This window comes from Rhineura floridana, chromosome 15 (genome assembly GCF_030035675.1).
Source record: "Rhineura floridana isolate rRhiFlo1 chromosome 15, rRhiFlo1.hap2, whole genome shotgun sequence".
NCBI classification, from domain to species: domain Eukaryota; kingdom Metazoa; phylum Chordata; class Lepidosauria; order Squamata; family Rhineuridae; genus Rhineura; species Rhineura floridana.
In genome coordinates, this window is record NC_084494.1 from 19003648 (window position 1) to 19026588 (window position 22941).

At 45.7% G+C, this 22941-nt stretch overlaps 1 protein-coding gene across 2 annotated transcripts in view; it reads right to left on the reverse strand.

The window, feature by feature from the left end:
• The window catches only part of E2F2 (E2F transcription factor 2), a 57897-nt gene that overhangs the window by 9260 nt on the left and 25696 nt on the right, over positions 1-22941 (reverse strand). For both annotated transcript variants that reach the window (XM_061596892.1, XM_061596893.1), the window contains exons 2-6: positions 12331-12436; positions 9346-9565; positions 5830-5990; positions 4230-4342; positions 1296-1443 (exon numbers count right to left, since the gene is read on the reverse strand). In XM_061596892.1, coding sequence (XP_061452876.1) covers positions 1296-1443; positions 4230-4342; positions 5830-5990; positions 9346-9565; positions 12331-12436 — 748 coding nt within the window. The remainder of the gene's footprint in view (positions 1-1295; positions 1444-4229; positions 4343-5829; positions 5991-9345; positions 9566-12330; positions 12437-22941) is intronic.

Here is a 22941-nt window from a genome sequence, read left to right on the forward strand (position 1 = left end):
ATGTTTCCGGGCCCGGTTCAAGGTGCTGGTTTTAACCTATAAAGCCTTATACGGTGCGGGACCACGATACCTGATGGAACGCCTCTCCCGATATGAACCTACCCGTACGCTCAGCATCGAAGACCCTCCTCCGGGTGCCTACTCAGAGGGAGGCTCGGAGGGTGGCGATAAGAAAGAGGGCCTTCTCAGTGGCGGCCCCGAATTATGGAATAGTCTTCCTGACGAGGTACGCCTGGCGCCGACATTACTATCTTTCGGGCGCCAGGTTAAAACTTTCCTCTTTTCCCAGGCATTTTAGTATGTGTAAAAATGTTTATGTTTTAAATTTAAATTTTAAGCTTTTAAAATAACTGTTTTAAATATGTGTTTCATTGTATTTTATGCCGATTGTTGTGAACCGCCCAGGGAGCTTCGGCTATGGGCGGTATATAAATTTAATAAAATGAAATGAAATGAAATGAAATGAATGCAACCCTGGGACCACACTCCCCTTCTTAAGGAGATGAGGTTGAGGGCTCTGAATCAGAAGGGGAATTGCACACAGGGCCCACCCAGAAGCCCATCTGCAAGAAGAACCCGTGGTACCAGTGCCCCTCTGGCCTGGGGGTGTTGCACTGCAGCCCTCTGACTCAATCACAGCAGCCCCAGCACAACCAGTGTCTTTCCCACTCCATCGGAGGAAAAGGCTGCCGAAGAGAGCGGAGAGCCTTTAACTGAATAGGCATCTTTCAGTAAAGGCAGAGCTTACTGAGACAGAGCTGCTCCCTTTATATAAAACTCAGCCTAAGACTAACTGTTGCCGAGACAACATTTGAGCTCTGCTCTAAGATAACACAGCCTGAATCCTGCACAGAGACTTCCCTTGCATTCAGCCTGTGTCCTGCAAAAGGGCTTGCTTTGCCTCACTTGGGAGGTCAGTGACAGCATCACAGGAATGGCCACTTTAATTCCTCACAAGGCTTTGGGGTTGCCCAGCAGCGCAGGGCACTGTAGGGAATTTAAATGAGGCTCCATGACCTACCCTTCCCAGGATTCTTAAAGTGGAATAAATGTATGGTGTGAATGTGGCCCAAGACCTGGATGATGGGTGCTACTGTCAGGTGAAGAAGAAAGGGGCTCAACAGAAGGTGTTTTGCCCAGGGCTCTATCCTCTCACCATCCCCAGCCTTGCATGCAAACAAACCAGCTTGGGGGCCCTTGTTGGAAAGGTAGGATATACAGATGCATTTTGCGAAATAAAACACATCATCGCAACAGTGCCAAGACATCCGCTATGCAGATCCGTCTGATTTTACCTTTCACCATTGGGGGGTTGCTGCTCTCCTGGGGTGCTGGAGCAGGGAAACTGCCCTCCTTGGCAGGGCTCTCCTCCAGAATCTCCTCAGGACACAGGTACACCTCGATGGGGCCATTGATGCTTTTCAGGTGGAGCTGGACATTCTCCTGGCCAGACAAAAAGAGGAAAACTGTGTAAGGCTAGAGCAGAGGCGGGGACATTGTTGAACCTGAGGGCCGCATTCCCTTCTAGGCAACCTTCCAAGGGCCACATACTAGTGATGGGCAGGGCCTTGGGTTGCCAGGTTCATGGCCTGATCCTGTATCTTTAGGAGAAGAGAAAGTCAGCCAAGTGCAGGTGTTCTTGCAACACTGTAATGGGAAAAAACCCCTGCACAGCTTTTAAAGTTACAGAAGACCTCTTGGAGGCTGGGCCTGGCAACCAAGAGGTCTTCTGTATCTTTAAAAGCTGTGCAGGGGGAAGGGAGAATTCCACCTTGTGGTTTTTCCCATTACAGGGTTGCAAGAACACCTGCACTTGGCTGACTTTCTCTTCTCCTAAAGATACAGGATCAGTCTCAGGCCATGAGCCTGGCAACCCTAGCGGGGCCAGAGACAAAAGACGGTGAACAAACGTGACTTTTACCTTTGTATAGTATGCTAGTTTTTAGACACCCTCCCATTCTCCTCTCTATCTTCCATACAGAAAAGCAAGGGGCATTATCAGAGTGCAAGGGCACAACCCATCCAGGCAAAAACATTTAGGGCATGAAGCAGGGGCAGTGGGGTGTGTGGCTTGGGGAGAGTCCTGAGGGCCAGAGAAGCCTAGAGGGCTATATTTGGCTGTGAGGCCAGAGGTTCCTCACCCCTGGACCAGAGCACAATCTGTCACTGACCAAGCCAAACACAGCCCACTGGGGTCTCAAGTGAGGCAAAGGGAGGGAAGGCTAGGCTATCGCCTCCTGGCAGACCACATGACATGGGAAATGCCTTTACTTAAATTGCTGCCAGTCAGAGTGGACAATATTGGGCTAGATGGGCAAATAGCCCAATGCAATCCCACACATCACCAGTTAAAAAGGAGCAAATAATTGGAGAGGCCCCTGCCTGAGACTTTGGAAAGCTGTTGCCAGTCAGAGCAGACAATACTGGGCCAGACTGACACTATATGGTCAAGGAAGCTTTCCAATGCTCCTATCTGCATAATCACGGTCTGAGAGTTCTATACTACAGTTAGAGCAAACCATAGTTTGGCGTGATGTTTGAACTGAGACATAATCCTTACAACACTGTAATGTAGGCAAGTATTAGTATCCCAATATTGCAGGGTTTTTTTTTGGGGGGGGGGAAGAGACTGAAATAAAAGTGGCTTTGCTAACGGCGATCCTTTAAGTTGATGACAGCTGTGAGATTTGAATCAAGGACCACAGAACGGTCTCTTGGCCTCTATGTTATGCTGGGTCTTCCCAAATCAGTGCTCAGATGGTATAGTTGCTTAAAGAGATCAAGCTAGCAGCCTCCACTTCAGGCAGCAGATTCCAGAGCGGGCGTGGCTTTCCTGCTCCCAGCTTCTTATCTCTGTGTGCCATTTTTTAAAAAAATGAGCTTATATCTATAGAGCAGAAGAGGCACCAGTTTCAACTTTTTGTTTGAGGTGTGGCAACATCTAAGACAGGCTTCCCTAACCTGGTGCCCACCAGGTGTTTTACCTTTGACCAATGATTAGGGGATAATGAGACTTGTAGTCCAAAACAAATGGAGAGGCACCAGGTTGGGGAAGGTTGTTCTAAAGCAGGAATGGACCAGTAAGGCACTTCCGTTCAGCTACCATTACCACGAAGCTTAGCTCTCTGTGTGACCATCATGGACTGTTAGGCAAATGACCACAAGAAACGTGGCCTCATCAGTGGTGGCACTGCAGCTCTGCAGTCCGCTTCCTGTGGAGATCTGTTACGTCATACTACAATTTCTTTTCATTGTTCTGTTGACAGGCTTCCAATTCCAAAGGCTTGTATCCAAATAGGGTCTATTCAGAATAAGCCCGCTTAAATCAATGGACCTAAATCAGTCATGCTCATTTCATTTCAGTAGGTTGTATCCAACTAAGTTTTACTCAAAATAGACTCACTGAAATTAATGGGCCTACCTCCAGCACGGTCATTAATTTCAATGGGTCTACTCTGAGTAGGACTAGCACTGGAGACAACCCAATTGGTCTACTCAGATTGTTAGAGACAACCCAATGGTTTTGAACTATTTTTTACAAAATTACATATAAATAAACCTAAAAGAAGCATTTTTGAAGTGTTTTGCTTTCTGCAATCTCATACAAGACATAGGAAGCGACCTTGTTTCAGGTCAGACTATTTTTGTCCATCTAGTTTAGTACTGGCTACTTTCGCAGGCAGCAGCTTTCCAAGGTCTCAGTCAGAGAGGTGACTTTTTCCATCATCTGCTAACTGATCCTTTAAACCGGAGATGCGCAGATTGAACCTTGGACGTTCTGTGTGCAAAACTGGTGCTATACCACCGAGCAACATGCCTGAGTCAGACTGTATCTCACCTTAGTGAGCCTTTTGCCCACGCACGGAACCCCTTCACTCCTCTCTTCCCAGCCCAAGCAATCAAGTCAAGAAATCTCTAATTAACCAGTTTCCTGTTTCATATGAGCCAGGAAACTACTGTTAACCAGGGGCTTCCACCCATGCATGCTTCACGCACCAATCCTACCACCTCACCCCAGGAATAGCGACTCCATGTACCCCCACCACCCTCACCAACACCACCCCCTGTGCAGCTAGAAATCGCTGTGCAGCCACTACCTCATGCCTTATGTCATCCAGACTGCCTCATGGTCGCTTGTACTAATTGGTCACTGTATGGCCCAGGCCAATGCTACCAAGAGAATGGCAAAAAGTATGCTTTTGCCACACACACCCCCCCAGCAATCTCACCTCACAAACATCTGGCACCTCCAGCCGGGTTTCTGGTGGGGCTCTGACCACAATCACTGTCTGTTCGTTGAAGTTGTTGATGGCACGAACATCCTGATATGTGACATATGCTAATGTAGGACACGGGAGAGGCAGAAGTTAAAGAAAACCACAGATACCCATATCCCAAAACCAGCTAGGGCTGGGATAGCCAACACGGTGTCCTCTGGATGTAACTGGACTATAACTCTCACCATGCTTAGCCACTGGCCATAGTGGCCGAGGTTGACAGGAAATGGAATCCAACAGTGTCTGGAGGAACTATGTCGCCTACCCTGATTAGGGAAAATCTTGCTGCTTGGTAGTAAAATTGTATGTTTGTGTTCTTTTCTCTGCTATCAGGGATGCGGGGGGGGGAGGAGAAACTCTGTGAGGAACAAGAAGGTAGACAAGATATCAAGGTATCTTCTTCTCCGCTACAGGCATACATGTCTGAACATTTCTGTATGTGATCATTTAGAACATCGGGCCTCCTCGATGAGCCAAGGGACAACAGTCAAGCGAACCCTGAACTGGAACCAAAACGAGGAGATTTCACCTACACCACCTAGTACGTTCAGAGCAAATGGGATCTGCAGCAAAATGTTGTAGTGTAGAACACTATTGTTCAGGGTTCTAGCCCAGCCTGCCATACCCTTTTTCAGGATATTCCACTCCGTCCCCACATCAGTGTTCCAGCCATTCTGTCAGCATTCCATGCCCATTGTCTCTCTTTAGGTCAGGGATGGAGAACCTGTGGTCCTCCAGTTGTTGGACTCCAACTCCCATCAGCCCCAGACAGCATGGCAAATGGCCAGGGCTGATGAGAATTGGAGTCCAGTTACATCTGGAGGGCAACAGGTTCCCCAGCCCAGCTGTAGGTTTTTTCTTTCTACATGAAGTCTTCTACAGAGACCTTTACAAACATTATAGGGATAACATTCAGAAGATTAACTCCCTGAAGGAGATTATAAGAGCTGCAAACCTTCAAATATGTCACCTCCCCACCACCTGTATTACTATCTGACTATACTATGTAATTGCTCTGGACTAGGGATAGCCAACATGGTGCGCTGCAGCCACTGCCAGACTCCAGCCACATTCACACCAATAGTTTATTCTACTTTAAACTGTCATGGCTTCCCCCAAAGAATCCTGGGAAGTGTAGTTTGTTAAGGCTGCTGAGAGTTGTTAGGAGACCCCTATTCCCCTCACAGAGCTACAGTTCTCAGAATGGTGTGTCAATCCCTCTTCCCATGGAACTCTGGGAACTGCAGGCCTATGAGTGGTCTAGGAGTATCCTAACAACTCTCAGAGCTGTAACGAACTACACTTCCTAGGATTCTTTGGGGGAAGCCATGACTGTTTAAAAGAGGAATAGTAGCTGAATAAATGTATGGTATGAACGTGGTCTCCAACTCCAATCATGCCTGGCCAGCGGCCATGCTGGCTGGGCTGATGGTAGCTGTAGTTCAATAATATCTGGAGGTCACCATGTTGATGGCCTCTGTTACGGACACAGAAGCCAGCTCTTGGGCCTCCACCCCACTTCTCCTTTAGCGTCCTGACTCTCCAAAAGGATATCTCTGGTTTGTTTCCTCATCCGTCAGATGCTTTAACTGAAGCGTGCACTCATGTATGAGCTTGTCCAGCATCCGCTCAGTCTTGGAGAGCTCCGTCAACTCCTTCCGCAATGACTGCTGCTTCGTTGTCACAGAGGAGTCCTCAAAAATCCCCGTTCCCCTGGGCAGCAAAGGTCAGCAGGTTAGTGATATGCTGGCTGAGCGCAGAGCTGCCTTTTGCTGAATTTGCACAAGAACCAACTTTATTCATTTCCCCCCCCAAATTTATTTAACAGGATTCGTTATACTATGTAACCGTTAAAACCTCTAAGCCAGGGTTTCCCAAACTTCTGTGATTGATTGATTGATTTTTACATTTGCACCCCATCTTTCCTCCAAGGAGCACAACATGGTATTCAAACAGGGTTCTCTTCCTCTCCATTTTATCCTCACAACAACCCTGTGAGGTAGGTTCAGCTAAGAGACAGTGACTGGCCTGTAGTCACGTAGTGCGTTTCATGGCTGAGCAGGGATTTGAACCCTGGTCTCCCAGGTCCCAGTGTGACACTCTAACGTCTAACCACTCCACCGCACTGGCACCTGTTGACCCCTTGATGAGCTTATGAAGTTGTCATAAGCCCCAACCTAAATTCTTAGGAAGGCAAATGAAATATAGTCAAGAAATATCACTATATAATCAACATTTATTAATCATCCATCAAGGGGATGAAGAGACTCCCCTACGAGGAAAGATTGCAGCATTTAGGACATTTTAGTTCAGAGAAAAAGCAAGTAAGAGGTGACATGATAAAAGTGTATAAAATTATGTACGGCATGGAGAAAGCGATTGGGTAAGGCAACCCTTTTAAGCCAATTTTGCATTTCAAAATCCTGGCACCTTTGCAGGATGTCTCTGAGCACATGTAGAATATAACAGGGTTATTAAAAAGAAAAAAAAGACTTAAGGCATGGATTCTGAGCATGTGCAGAGTACCTCTGCCCACTGAAAGAGACCAGATTTAACACAAAAGGCCAAAATAATAACATTGTCAAAAAAATATAAAGTATAGAAAATATACCACACATCGTTCAATGTCTGTAATCCCTCAATGCAGCTCTGAAGGAAGATGTGTGCCACCCCTTCAGGAGACAGAGAATAGCTCCATAGTAAAATTGAAAAGTTGGGAGGGATCCTTGCAAGTCATCTAGTTCACATCCTTGCTCAATGCATGAAATCCAGAGCGAGAGTATCCCCAACAGATGGTTGCCCAGCCTCTGCTTGAAGACCTCCAATGAGGGGGAAGCTCACCAACTCTCTAGACAAATGGTTCCAGGGAACTGCTCTTACTGTCAAGAAGTTCTTCCCAATATTCAACCAAAATCTACCTTCCTGTCACTTAAATGCATTAGATCTAATTCTGCCCTCTGGAGCAGTCAAGAACAAATTTTTGCCCTCTTCTGTGTGACGAGTATTTGAAGAGTCTTATCATTTCTCCCTTCAGTCTTCTCTTCCAAAGGCTCAATATACCCATTTCTTTCAATCTTTCCTTACAGGATTTGTTTTCCATTCCCCAGATCAGTGTTCTTCAACCATCTGATATGAGTTGTCGCTCCCTCCCCTAAAATATTCGACAAGCACCGTCTCTGTTGTCTTTTCAGCACTTACTGAAGACCTTCCTCTTCCAACAAGCCTTTTCAGTAGAGATCTTAATCGCAGTCTGCATCTGTGTTGGAACTGTTTTTAAGATGATTTTATTGCTTTATTGCTTGTGGTTTGCCGCCCTGAGCTCCTTTGGGAAGAAGGGCAAAATACAAATTTCATCATCATCATCATCTGGGATCCAAAATTGAAGAACACTGCTCCAGACCATCTTGGTGTAGCCCTCCTCTAAACCCATTTCAATTTGTCTACTTTCTTCAGCAGCCGGAATCAGTCACAGGGACTCCAGGTAAGGAGTTGTGTGTGCTTTGTATGCAGAAGCTGTCATGTACAAATACTGGCATCTCTGTTAAAAGGATGAGCTAGCAGATGATGGGAAGGCCCCTCCCCTGAGAATCACAGGGCACAGTCCCTTAGCCAGACAGACCCAGGATTACACATACCCATATGAATCTACGTGCCCTATTAAAAGTTGCAATAGGAGATGCATCAAACAGAGTTCACACACAGGAGTGCTGCAAGCATTTCTTTTTCCTGTTGCATCAATGAGGTTCTGCATAGGACAAGGCTGGGGAAGCCGCGGCTCTCCTAATGTTGAACCACAACTCCCATTGTCCCCGACCATTGGGCATGCTGATTGATGGGAGTTGCAGTCCAACATCTAGAGGGCCACAGGTTTTCCATCCCCGGCCTAGTCTCAAACAAATACTGGACTACAAATATTGTGATACTTCTCTGGGCACCTCCAGACTGTCAGGATTTTGTGGGAGGGATTCAAGCGCCTCCTGGGAAATTAAGGTTTGCACAATTAAGGTGCATTTGAAAGCACTCTGCCCCTTGAGCACAATGCGTCCACTTAAGGAAGAAACTTTTTGCGGATAGAACAATGACAGGGAAACACACTGGAAAATGTGGAATGAATGCATGATGAATGGGAAGATGTAAAAACTGCCCACAAGCAAATCAGGATTAAGGCAGGAAGAATGCTCACTGTCATGTAACCTCCCTGCAAACAAATCAGAATGAATTCTCAGAGAAGACCGGACATCGTCTAAGGTCTGCGTAAGCGATGTACAAGCAAATCAGAATGCATGCTCAATAAACAGCTCATTCGGAGGGTGCCCTCTGTGTACCCAGATATGTGGGGCTGAAAGAAAAAGGTAGGCGTGCTCCCTTTACCGTTACGTTGTCCCCATCATCTTAAGGGAGGGGGATTTTTACAGCAACGTGGGAGGGAGGCAGCTCTTGGGTGGATAAATGGGCCCTTCCGGGGTGTGGGGAGGGCAACTGCCCACCACTTGTCCCAGCTCTTCCCACTGCGTCCTCCTCCCATGGATGCAACTGCACATAGAGGCTTGTTACACACTCCCCTATACGGGACAGCTAGGTCACAGCCACACCATACATTTTAAAGCACACTTATGTCACTTTAAACAGTCAGGGCTTCCCCCCAAGAATCCTGGAAACTGTAGTTTGTTAAAGGTGCTGAGAGTTATTCGGAGACCCTTGACATACTACATTTCCCAAAATTCTTTGGGGGGAAGCCATGACTGTTAAAGTGGTATAAGAGTGCTTGAAATGTATGGTGTGGATGAGACCTTACTGATGTTACTCCATTCTGCTTTTGCTGCGGAAGAACAAGGTGAAGCATCTCCTGTTAAGAGCAGGGACGGCTTTGAGATTGGAAAGGGGTGTGTGCAGTGAAGGCAAGAGCCTGTTAGTGGCACACAGGCATACTTCAAGTGCTGTCACTGTGAAACAGACCCCAGATTCCTATCGAGTCCCTTTGGGCTTTTGCCAGTCTCACTGGGAGAGAGTACAGTCTAACCAGCATGGGTGTGTGGGTGTATGTCTCCAATTTCCCCAAGGCACTTACATCCACTGAATGTTGTTCTTGGATTTCTTGCGAATGAGCTGGATCCCCTCCAGGACATTGGTGATATCATAGATGCGCCGCTTCTGGACATCCAGCACCTCAGCAGCCCGGTTCAGGTCCAGCACCCCATCTTCAGACTCACTGAGCAAGTGGATGAACTTCTTGGTTAGCAGGCCAAGCGACGTGTCGTAGCGGGTCTTCTCCCCAGGTGACTTGGGGGCTAAAAAGAACAAAAAATATTCGACATAGCTCCTATGCACAAGTTATGCTCAACTGGAATCCAAAGCTTCTATCCCTCATTGCCAATTGCCATTGGTCAGCAAATTCTTTTACTGGTGGGTCACTTTGAGGAGGAGGCAGAGGGCCCAAACCAGGCAGGGCCAGGGCTCTCTTCCATAATGGCCCATCAGCACATCCAAAAAAGTAGCCACCAAATCCTCTAAACATGGGTGCTTCCAGGCTGTCACTATTTCAGGGTGGGATTCAATTACATCCTGGCAAATTCAGGCTGACAGTGAGGCCTTGTGCAACAAGCCTACTTCTTCAAAAGATCTGACTTTTTGCGATGAGGGAAGTGATGGGGGGAAAGTGTGGGGTAACACTTACTTTGATGTGATGCCATCTAATCTCCCCACAAACAAATCAGAATGAAAGCTCAGCAAACAGGCCGTCCTGAATCACCCATGCGCTTTCTGTCTCTAGGTTAGCAATCTGCTGCAGAGGGGAAAGCATGAGGGCCACAAGACTCTTGGTTGTTTTTCTTAAACAACCTTATGCAGCCCAAGGGTCACACTCCCTTCTGGGCAATCTTTCCGGGGCCACATGCCAGTGATAGACAGGGCCAAAGGCAAAAGCGGCTGCAGCAACAAAGGTAAATGTTACCTTTATACAGTCAGGTAGTTTCTATACACACTCATGCAACCTTTTCTATCCTCTATCCAAGCAAGCAAGACACAGGGGCTCATTCAAGCCAGGCAAAAACCCTCAAGTGGGCAAAAGGCAGGACTGGCGAGGGGTGTAGCCTGGGGCGAGCGGATGTGGCTGGGGAGCAGGTGTGGCCTGGACAGAATCATGAGATAAGGAGGTGCCCAATTCAGATTTGGTACCAAATGTTCCATTAATTCCCTTATTCTCTACCGTTGTGGATGGGATTGTCATGATGTGTTTTCTGCAGCTATTTTCAAAAACTTTTAAAAAAACCAGCCTCTAAAATATTAGTATTAAGAACGATAATTTTATCGATGCATCCTTTCATTTATTGATATTTCCTTTCAAAATATTGCTATTAATATCAATTTTTTTTGCAAGTGAAAAAAAAAACCCAGATCGGTAAAAACGGTGGCTAGTAGACAAAAAACAAATTCGTATCAATACCGGCCTGTTAGGTTGACAAAAAGCATTCGAACCGACATCGGACAACTGATCCAATCCCTAGGGCCAGATACAGAGGCCTGGAGGGCCGTTGGTCCCCAGGCCCAAGGTTCCCTGGCCCTGTCTTAAACAACAAAGCCCTTTCAACAGCATACTTACAACTCACGCTAAAAAATGGATGTGTATCTCCCCCTAGTGACCAATTTGGCTTCCATGCCGTTATACTTATGGTGCCACATGTGTTATGCACTAATGCTGGCCTAAAAATGCCCTCCCTCTCCACATTTTTTCCCACACGCAAAAGGGGGCATTTGAAAGAGAATTTGTGCTGAATTCTAATTTTTGATGATGCGAGGCTTGTCATTAGGACAAGGCAAGAGAGAGTAAAATTCTCTCTCTTTGTAAATGGAATAAGGTTTGCTGCTGCTTCAAGCAGCAAAAAGCAGCTTGTCCTACTTTTCAGTCCATAAAGTGTCCCACTGGGAATGGCAATTGTATTTGGGGGTTGAAGGTGATTGCTCCCACTGACTACAGACCTGACTCTGTGCAGACTTCTAAGTGCTGTCAAGATCTAAGCCACTTGTGGTCTTAAAGAAACAACAGCTGAGCAATGCAATCTTTCCTTGATTGCCCACTTGGAGAGACAACCCAGACTCGTCCCAGGCAACCAGACAAGTGGCCTTTTAGAGGCTGGATTGATTCTACTTCAGCTGGTCAGGGTAGGGCAAAGTGCAACACTAGAAGCCTTGCCTAAGGTACCTATGTATGGAATAATATTTTTTTTTAAAGAGTTGATTGCACATCCCTGGTGCTGTGAGCCATCTTTAATAGTATGCGAACAACAGCAAAAACAATGTTGGGATATGGTCTCTCCTATTTGCTGGTGGCATGATTGTTGCCATCTTCCTCTTCCTTTTGTTGGAAAGTGCCCTCTAGCTAGTTGCCCAAGAGAGGAGCTGCATGCGCCACCTCCATCTCAGACACTCAACTGTGGGGTGCTTTCTTTCTCCCTTTGCTTGCCCCCTTACAATTGCTGCCTCCTCTTCCTTCTCCTGTGGTGGAAAGGGAAGTAACTTGCAAATGAGAACCAGAGGCAGGAGCGCTACATTCTCCAAGCCAGGTGCAAAATCATGGTGGGTGTGCGGACCTAGGTGCAAAATGGCAGCTCAGGGAGGAGGAGCCAGTCATCTCCTGCAGCCTGTTAATCGCACACGGGGCTGACCTGCATATGCAAGTACAAATCGGCATCTGAGTAACCAAAGAACAGAGATTCTAACTCTCTAATTTTGGAGGGTGGGAAGAAGCTTTTTGTTGTCCCTACTGTTAAACATTTGGGTGTCTCAACCGACTGCAGATCATCCATTGCACTACCTGTAGGTTTCACTCTCCCTTCTGCCCAATCCTGCTGTGACATATACCATGCCATACAGCTACACAGGTGTTAAAAAGAGGCTCACGGTCTTTGTACATTCTCGCTTCTCAACTTGCACTGGACACTGCCAACACAACATCAAGCTAATCACTTCAGCCATAAGGGCCAGAAACTTGATTTGTAGATTTTTTTAAAAAAAGAATGCAGCTTTTTCTCCACTCATTACTTCTGTTTCCACTTACTTTTGGGACTGGGGATGTGGGGGAGAGTCCTTCCCTTGCCCTTTGGGGTTCGGAACTCTGGGATGCACTGCTGGCCTGCTCCTTCTAGATCCAGCTTCCTTTTGGCCTAGAAAGAAGGGAGAGAAAGGTTGTCACAGCAGGCAGACATGAAAAAAGGGCACGCGGACAACTGGTTATTCGCATAGGTGATAAAACAATCAACTCAGCAATGCAGAGTTAATTAAAGGTTGTAGTGGGAAAGGAAACCATTGTCTCTATTCAGAACAAGCAAGTAGAGTTGAACTTCTTGAGAATTTGAGCTATGGTGAAGGGTCCTCCCCACAGCTCAGTGGTAGAACACCTACATGGCATGTAGAAGGTCCCAGGTTCAATCACAGGCAGCTCCAAGTAGGGTTGCGAGTGTCCCCTGCCTGAAACTGATGCTAGTCAGTGTATACAACACTGAACTACATGGACCAATGATCTCATTCAGTATAAGGCAGCTTCCTAATTTAGCAGTTCCACGTCAGAGCCTCCCTCCCATAAAGACTGTCAGCTGCTCTGAAAATACTAGGTAGAAAAATGGAGAGAAATATAGCAAAATAAATATATTAAATGAAAGACAATAGTGTTCGTGTTGTAAAGCTGGCTTGCAAATCCTGATATAAGAACATAAGAAGAGCCTGCTGGATCAGGCCAGTGGCCCATCTAGTCCAGCATCCTGTTCTCACAGTGGCCAACCAGGTGCCTGGGGGAAGCCTGCAAGCAGGACCCGAGTGCAGGAACACTCTCCCCTCCTGAGGCTTCCGGCAACTGGTTTTCAGAAGCATGCTGCCTCTGACTAGGGTGGCAGAGCACAGCCATCATGGCTAGTAGCCATTGATAGCCCTGTCCTCCATGAATTTGTCTAATCTTCTTTTAAAGCCATCCAAGCTGGTGGCCAAGCTGATATGTTTGGAAGCCATTAGCCATAGTTTCCTTGTTTAGATGTAACATGAAACCATGGTCAAGGGCTGTTTCCTGGCTCATTTCACTACTTGTCTGAAGGGAGAGCAAATAGCTGCTTGCAGGTCTTTCATGCAGTTTATTAAGCCAGGTTTTACAGTTTAAGAGTTGTGTGTGAATGTGGCCAAAATAGGGCTTCCTCTGCTGATTCCAGTGCATGGACAGGACTATTTAATTTCATATGTGTGAATCTGGCCTAGGTCAAAACAGGGAAAGAAGAAATTCACTCCTGCTGCTTTTCTCACTCTCAGCAACACTGTCAATAGATACTTGAAAACAAATGCTTTGAGGCACGCATGCCACGGACTATACACCAACATTCTGATGAACAAAGAATTCAAGAGCCCTGGGAATACAGTGTTTCTCTTTTAAAAAGATGTTTGCTACCAATCTGGCTAGCAGCCAGGGCAAAGGGAATGGGGCTGATCTTATCAGAGTAGATTAATGGATTGCTTCATGTTTCTATATGACTTCCAGCACAATCCTACAAAGAGACACATGTCTATTGCAGCAGCAGATTCGGAGTGGTGGTGGAAGGGAGCTTCGCTGTACGTTTTCTGTCAGTGAACACACAAGATGAAAGACTGACCAAATAGCCAGCAAAGGATCTCAGCAGCAATAAGAAGGTAGTTCAAAAGGCTTGAGCAGCTGAAGGGTGGGTGACACCTATGAAAATATGGGCAGAACGAACAATACCAAATCACAAAAAAACCCAAGTTGCTAGTAGCAGATCATAAATTCAAAAGCAAGTTGCTAGTAGATCATAAGCTCAAATAGAAGACAATGCAACCTACTGAGTGAAGGAAGGAGACGTTTTCCTTGCAGTGTGGGTAGAACATGTATTCAGTGCTCCTGCAAAGCAAGAAGTCCCTCCCAGATTGAGGCAAGCTGTTTCTACTAGCTAATTTTTAAACTGAATGGGGGGGGGCTACAACTCCCATCATCCCTAACCATTGGCCATGCTTGCTGGGGCTGACAGGAGTTTTAGTTCAGCAACATCTGGAGGGCCAAGGGATCCCCATCTCGGCATAGATTACACTGTGCTAGATGGACCAATACTCTGACACTGTTTTAAAGCAGCTTCTAGTGTGGGAGTGCAGCTGATGACCATGTGTTTCTGGCAGGGGCTTCCCAAAAATAATGGTCCATGACCAGAGTTGTGTATTTCATGACGGCACCAAGCAAATGAAAAAGCTGGTATCCTTGAGGATCTTGGCTTTTACATCTTTAAAACTCAAGTTTCTAGTCCTAATGTGGGGAAGATGCACCTGAAAAGCGGATGCCAAAGGGGAAATTGTAAGAATTTACAAAGGAAAACTGGTAAGAATTCGAATGATTTTTTAAAAAACAGATTAATTCATGCAGATGATGCCATTTTAATTTGGAAGCTCTATACTGTTGACAAAATTCAGCTCTGCTTGTGCAAACTCCTAAAACAAAGCAAAACAAAAAACAAAAAAGTGGGAATTAAAGTACAGTATGTACTTATCTGACCCTCATCTTGTCCTTTGGGAAGATGCCGCAGTATCCAAATACTGGTCAGCAGAAGGTGACAACAGGAGAACATACTAGATGAGTCTTTGGCCTGATCTAGCAAGGCTTTACTTATGTTAGGCGTAAAAAACTTCTGGACAACCTTCCGAGGGCCACAGGTCAGTGGTGGGCAGGGCCAGAGGCAAACATGGGTGGAGACACAAATGTAAATTTCACCTTTGCACAGTCAGATAGTTTCTATATATTTATTTATTTGATTTATTATTTGATTTGTATCCCGCCCTTCCTCCCAGTAGGAGCCCACATGCTCATACAACCCTCTGTCCTCCATCCAGGCGTGCAAGAGGCATTTCCAGAGTCCAAGGACTCATTCCACCCATGCAAAAAACACTAAAGGAGGGTGCAAAGCAGCACTGGTGAAGGGTGTGGCCTGAGGTGAGAGGTGTGGCTATGGAGAATGCATGGCCTGGAGGGAGTCACGAGGGCCAAACAGAAGGAGCCTGGAGGGCCACATTTGGTCTTCAGTCCTGAGGTTCCCCACCCCGTCTTATGTTCTTAAGGGTTAATAGACTCTTGTGGCACTACTACTATCGGTCCAGGCTGCAACACCAGGCTGCCAACAAAGCACATTGTCCATTGTCGGGGGGGGGGGGATACATATTGTCCAGTGTCGGGGGGGGGGGAGAATACATAGCTGCCATTTCCAGAGTGGTTTAAGCAGTCAATTCTTCTTCCCAGGGAACTCTGGGCACGGCGGCCTTGAGGGGAACAGGAGTCTCCTAATAACACTCAGCGCCCTTCCCAAATTACACATCTCAGGATTCTTTGGGGGAAGCCATGACTGTTTAAAGTGGTGTAAGAGTGCATTTAAATACAAGGTGCAGATGTGGCCAGAGAATTGAGAGCTGTTATCAGAGGTGATTCTGAAAGCTTGCAGCTTTTCTGTCAGGGCTAGCCACTAAATGAAAGGATGAGGAAAGAGAGAAGAGTCCATGGGCATGAGTGCCAGCTTACAGAAGGGCACCTGTCCTTCGTCACATTCAAAATGCAAGCTACAGCAATAAGCAAAGATGACTGGCAGGAAAAATAAGAGGGGTGGGGGTGGGGCAGCAGCCAACGGCCTTATCGCTTCCTGCCCTCTTCCTGCCTGGTGGCCAGACGGCTCCCATGCTGCCTGCCCTCCTCCTCAAGTGCTTCCTCCCTGCTACTGAATCGCTCGGGCAAACCACCACAGTGGTGGCAAAGAACTGGACAAGCCAGTTCCCAAGGGAGAAGACAAGGGGGATGTACACTTTGCTCCACAGCCTGTGGGCCTTCCAACATTGGGTCTGAGGAGTCTGTGCAAAGAAGACCATACAAACTCTTCCCCTGCGCTCAACTTCCTTTTCACTTTTGCTCCCCCATCCTTCTATTTAAGGAGCACTTTTCTAACAGCTGATCTTCAAAAGCAGCTTGACAACTTTTTAAAAGGAAATTAAGGGAAAGACCGTGGCTCAGTGGTAGAGCATCTGCCTTGCACGCAGAAGGTCCCAGGTTCAATCCCTGGCATCTCCAGGTAGGGCTGGGAGAGACTCCTTTTCTGAAACCCTGGACAGCCGCTGCCAGTCAGTGTAGACAATACTGAGCTAGATGGACCAATGGTCAGACTCAGTTTATTTATTCATTTACTGAATTTATATCCCGCCCTTCCTCCCAGTAGGAGCCCAGGGTGGCAAACAAAAACACTAAAAACACTCTAAAACACCATAAAGACTTTGAAATATATTAAAACAAAACATTTTTTTTTAAAAAAAGCTTTAAAAACATCTTAAAAGCAATTCCAACACAGACACAAGGCTGGGATAAGGAAGCTACCTATGGTCCTATTAAATCAGTGTGACATTTTGGTCACAAGATACTGTCCAACTGTGGATTTGGGAAGGGTTTTTTTCCTTACAGACTAACACTACTGCTTTTTGCTTTTTAATGTACATTTCTTTTCTTTCTTTTTAAATCAATTATTTATTGAAAATGTTTCAGATAAATATAATCAAAAGGGACCCAAAGGCCAATACAAGTAAATGAAAAAGAGAAGGGGCTGGACAGAGAGTGGCGCGGAGGGTACCTCCAGTTATAAAGGAGAAAAAGATCAAATAATCATACAAAGTCTACAATTTTGCAGGAGACATAGGATAAAAAGTTTTCATCATCATCGTTTCCAAATAATGTGGATTTAACAGAACAGACCTGACAAATAAGAAAAGGATACCTGGTGAAGAAAAAAATATATAAAGAGACAACGCATCTATAAAATCCATTGTCTTATGTAGTGTGGTGAATTTGTATAATCAATGAAATTAAACCACACTGCAAAAAAAGATATCTCGTTTGCTTTGGCCCTGAGCTAACCATAATTTCTGCACCAATTTCTCCAAAAGGGCAACCACGTTCGATCATACCATCTATCCAATGAGATCCCATTACATTCTTTCCATTCCTTTGCAATGACCTCGCAGGCAGCAAGTAATAGCACATGTACCAGTCCCTAGACTTGAAATCCCTATAGGGTCCATCCGATACATAAACCAAGTAACATCAGTTCCAGAGTTCTCTCAGTTTTCTGTTTGATAATGTTCTCTATCACAATAAAGACCAATTGCCAAAAGGTCGCCACTTTGCACATTCCCACCCCATGTGCAAGTATGATCCTATGGCAACACAGAGCAGGAGAGTCTCGTCTACTGTAAGAGAGCCACCTAGGAGTAAGAAACCACCTGTGCAATGCCTTCAATGCCACTGCTCTATTTTGAGCTGAGATAACCCAGAGAGAGGGTTTAATCCACAGGGCTTTTAATGTACATTTCTGACAACTCTCTGGTTCTGTTTAGACATTGTGTCAAACTATGGTAAAGGAAACTTAACTGTGGTTCAGCACAACTGCCACACATCTCACTGTGGTTTATTGTGAATGAGCAGTGTTCTTATGCATGCCCCCTGATCACTCCTGATCTGCTCCTCCCCTGAAATGAGGGTGGGAAACAAACCAGGAAGCTGCAATTAGCTGTGACATCAAAACCTGGGATGGTGGTTTGTTGCTCTCCAACACTGCTATTCACAAAAAGGCACGATAAGCCAACAAGGTTGGTGAATCAGATGTGCAAAGACAGCCAACCGACAAAATCATGGTTTGCAAGTGCCTAGCAAACTAGAATTCAAAACCATAGGGTTTGCAATCCATGAACTGGATCTGCAATCCATGATTTGGTGTCTGAATTGATCAGCCATAGTTAAGCTGTTCCTCTTGAGACCAGTGTTAAGGAGCATAGAAATAGAGAAGTAGCTCTAAATCATCGATTCCCTGTGTGTTTGGAAGATCAAACCATGGTTTGGTGTGATGCCTGAATTCTGATGTTTTAAAACTGTATTGATTCTCCATACACTTTAAGCAAACGTGAAAAACCACATAGTAAAGTACATCGTTAAAACAATGCATTTCTGGAGTCCCCATTCTGTTCCAGCATATCTGCTGCCTGAACAGAGCCTCTCTCTATCCCCACTCTCTTCTCTAATAAAATTTATCATCCCATTATCCAGAATGTACTAGTGCATCCCAAAGCCTGTGCGTGTGGTAAGTTACTTGCTCTAAGCATTGTTTTCCACTTCAGAAAAGCTGTGTGTTTGTGTTTGTGTGTGTGTGTGTGTGTGTGTGTGTGAGAGAGAGAGAGAGAGAGAGAGAGAGAGGATATACATAGAGAGAGAGAGAGAGGATATACATATACATATGAGCTGTTCCAAACCCCAAAGCCATCTGCTCTGTCCCTTTGATGCAAGCTTCTCTGCTTCTAACTTTAGCTGAACGCTGTGCCCTTCAGAGAATAGGAAGCTGCCTTATAACAAGTCAGACCATTAGTCAGTCAAACCCAGTACTGTCTACACTGACTGCAGGGGTTCTGCAGGGGTTCAGATAGGAATTTTTTCCAGCCCTAACTGGACATGCCCAGGGTTGAACCTGGGATCTCTTGCATGCAAAGAATGTGCCCTACCAAATGAGCTATAACTCCAAAGCCCAGATATGCAGGAGGCTGACAGAAGAAGATGGTAGGTGTTTTCCTCTATGTGTTAACTGCTGGGATTCAGGAGAGGCTACTGAAAGGAAATTCACTAGAAAAGACAATAATGCTGGGAAAAACAGAAGGGAGTAGAAAAAGAGGAAGACCAAACAAGAGATGGATTGATTCCATAAAGAAAGCCACAAACCTGAACTTACAAGAGCTGAAAAGAGCAGTTCACGACAGATATGGAGGTCACTGATTCATAGAGTCGCCATAAGTTGTAATCGACTTGAAGGCACATAACAAAAAACTGAAAGGAAGGTGGCAGAGCACATGCTTTGCAAGAGATCCAGGGTCATCTCCCGATAGGGCTGAGTGAAAATAAACCCTGATGGAACCCTTGAGAGCTGTTGCCAGACACTAGAGATCCTGATTAAATCGGGCAATAACCCTAAAATTGAACCCAAGAGCCAATTATTTACCTGCAGTCTGTTAATATTGCTAAAGTACTTTCCAAGCAAAAGTGCTGTATAACCACACACAAAAAATCACTTTAGCCACGATAAAGATTACAAACAGAAGAAAAATGGTCATATCAAAGATCTACAAGGTGCACAGATAATCAAACAGGGAGGACGTACAGGTGTATATAGTTTGTACCCCATCCTTCCATTGCGATAGCAATACGAGGGTGTCTTAGAAGCAAATACTGACACCCAAACAAGAAACATACAGTATAGTTTCCCCTCCCCTGCAAAACACACCCTCTCTTCTTTTGACAGTTAGAGAACCAACCAACCATAAGATGTGTCTGGCACAAACAAGAAGCTATCTGCTAGGCTGACCAGCTGCAGAGTAGGATGGAGCACCTATAACTTTAACGTTTGTGTCAAAGGTGGGATAACATAAGAAGGCCCCTACTGGATCAGGCCAGTGGCCCATCTAATCCAGCATCCTGCTCTCACAGTGGCCAACCAGATGACTATGAGATGTCCATAAGCAGGACCTGAGCACAATAGCACTCTCTCCACTTGTGATTCCCAGCATACTGCCTCTGACAGTGGAGGCAGAACATAGCCATCATGACTTGTAGTTACGGAGCATCTTATGCTCTATGAATTTGTCATATTAATCCTCTTTTAAAGCTGCTGGGGAGGGGGGCATCACCAATCTTGAGGCAGTGAATTCCATAGTATAACTATGCACGGTGTGAAATGATACCTCCCTCTGTCTGTCCTAAACTGTCCAGCATTCAGCTTCATTGGATTGCCCTGGATTCTAGTTGTATGAGAGGAAGGAAAAAACTTTTCTCTATCCACTTTCTCCACACCATGCATACTTTCATACACCTATATCAGCCCCCTCCACCACCTCTTTCCTAAACTAAAAAGTCTCAGATGCTGTAACCTTTTGTCATAGGGTAGTTACTCCAGCTCCTTAATCATCTTGGTTGCTCTTTTCTAGCACACCTTTGGAGGTGTGGCAAGCAGAACTGTACACAGTACTCCAAGTGCGGTCACATCACAGACATGGGTAACAGTTCTATGATACTGGCAGTTTTATTTTCAGTTCCTTTCCAAATGATCCCTAACATGGAATCCACCTTTTTCACAGCTGCCGTCTGCCAGTTCGACATCTTTGTGGAACTATCCACTACAACTCCACAGTCTCTTTTGTGGTCAATCATCACCAGTTCAGACCCCATCAACATCTTTGTGAAGTTACAATTTAATGCCATCCACCCAGTTTGGAGACATCCTTTTGGAGCTCCTCACAATCCCTTTTTGTTTTTAACATCCTGAACAATTTGGTGTCATCAGCAAACATGACCAACCATACATTTCTCAAGCCCATACAACTTGACACTGGCTAAAGTTTTCTCTCGTCTGTAGAAGATGCAGCAATCCTGACCCTACTCTGAAACCTGGTCACCCTACTTTGTGCAAGTTCCAGGGATCCATATTCACCACTGTTTTGTCTTCCATTCTCACAGCAAAACTAACTATAATGCAAAAACTGATTTCCAGAGTAGTTCTGTTTTCTTTTTTTAAAATAGATTCCAGCACTCGCATTTGCAGAAAAATACTGGATATCATGTAGCTAGCATACATACACACACAGAGTGTCAGAGCAGGCCACATGGTGTGGCTTCCATGTACACACAAACACACAATCACAAAAACAAAAACAAACCTTCATCTCCAACAATTCCTCCTGCTACCAATGCTGATATTTGGCACTTATCTCTACATTCTGCAGAAAACCCGACCACAAACCCTAACACCTAAAATAAAGCACACAGAGAGGTTTCTGCAAAAGTGGGTTTAAAGATTTATTTATACTGCTTTAGTATGAACACAATGAACTGAGATACCAATATCCTCCTTTCTTCCCAGTCTCTCTGGGCACCCATATGGTTAAACACAGCTGCACGGGAAACACCTGCCAAACCAAACACCATCAACCCAAGAGGCAGGATCCACTACACCCCTCCTGCCTGCCCCCCTCCCTTTTTTATGCTCAGCAGATCAGAGGCAAGGACAGTTCTCTGGGGGCCCACGCTTTCTGCCTCTCCCCATACAATGCATCTGTCAGCCACAAATGTAGAGGTGGTCAGTAACAGGTGGCTTTGACAGGGCAGACAATCCAGGGAGGAGCCCAGAAGCCCGCCAAGTCAAGATGCCAGCCCTCCTCCCACAATGCAAGGCAAGACAGATGGGTTGTGTGCTCTCTCGCCTCTTTTATGCATGGACAGAAAGATGCTGTTGCAAAGTTATCCTGCAACGCTCCACCCCACCTCCTAAGCCAAGTTAGCCAGACAAGAGAACGAAATATATATCGGGTCATATCCCACTCAGAGTAGACCCATTACAATGAATGGACCAAAGCTAGCCATGTCCATTAACTTCAATGGGTTTACTCTGAGTAGAACTAGGATGGGATAGGAACACAGGGAGCTGCCTCCTGTTGAGTCCGACCATTGGTCTATCTAGCTCAGTATTGTCTATTACTGACCAGCAGCACCAGTCTCCGTGTTGGAAACCTACAGGAGTGGAAGCACCCCCTCCCTTCAGATTAATGCTGCACAAGTATTGGCTAGGGGTGTGGCCAGCATGCAATGCTTATTGAGGGGCTGGGGCTTGCCTCACCATTCTTGCTCACATGTTTGGGCACTGAATGCATTGAACAGGGCTAGATGGTCTCTCAATGTAGCGCCATGTGGGAAGCACTACAGCAGTCCCTAGATGTCTGTTCCCCCCCCCCATTGGTGGGTGTTGTGTTTGGGGTCAGGATATGAAGGATCTTGCTAGCTGTTGATCTCTCCCATTTCTCATGGCTTAACTACAGAAAATGAAGGTTCATGCAGCTGCAATAGAGCTGCCCTATGTTTCCCCCTTCTTGTTGCGTGTCTGTGCCTTCTGGTCTTTACACTAGAATGTGGAAAGCTGGGAGCGCAGCCTGTGTAACGTGCAGCTGCTTTCCAAGCAATGAAATGTACAGCAGCACTAACATAGCAGCGGGTTCACAGCAACGGCTCTTTGCCTCTCAGCTGCTCACCTGGGAGCCGTTACTGTTGTAGCAGCCAGTAAGTCGGAGAGTGTTCTGCAAGGTTTATTATGACCTTAGATACATGTTACACTCATCACATGAAGGTAACCATGTCGTTATATGCACACCATGTTAAGTTTATTAATGGCAAACATTTGCAATTCTGCTGCAAGTCCTAGCATTATCAGAGAGAGAGAAAACTCTCTATAAACATTCTCTCCATTAGGCATCATTTTAAAAAGCTCTACTGTTTAACCCCTCTTTGCCACCATTTTTGCCCCAAAACTAAAAAGCCTTTTAAAATGCAGCTTTTTTGGATAAGGAAGATGCTGCAGTCCCTTGATCATTTTGGCAGGGCTGTGGAGTCAGCACGCCAGAGCTTCGACTCGGACTCCATTTTTCTACTGTCCGACTCCTTCATAAATGCAAATGTATATTGACTAGTAATAACAAATTTACTGTAGTAAAATGGTAGCACAAGGCATTTCATCACAACCATGTGAATCCAGAGCTTGAAAAAGTTACTTTTTTGAACTACAACTCCCATGAGCCC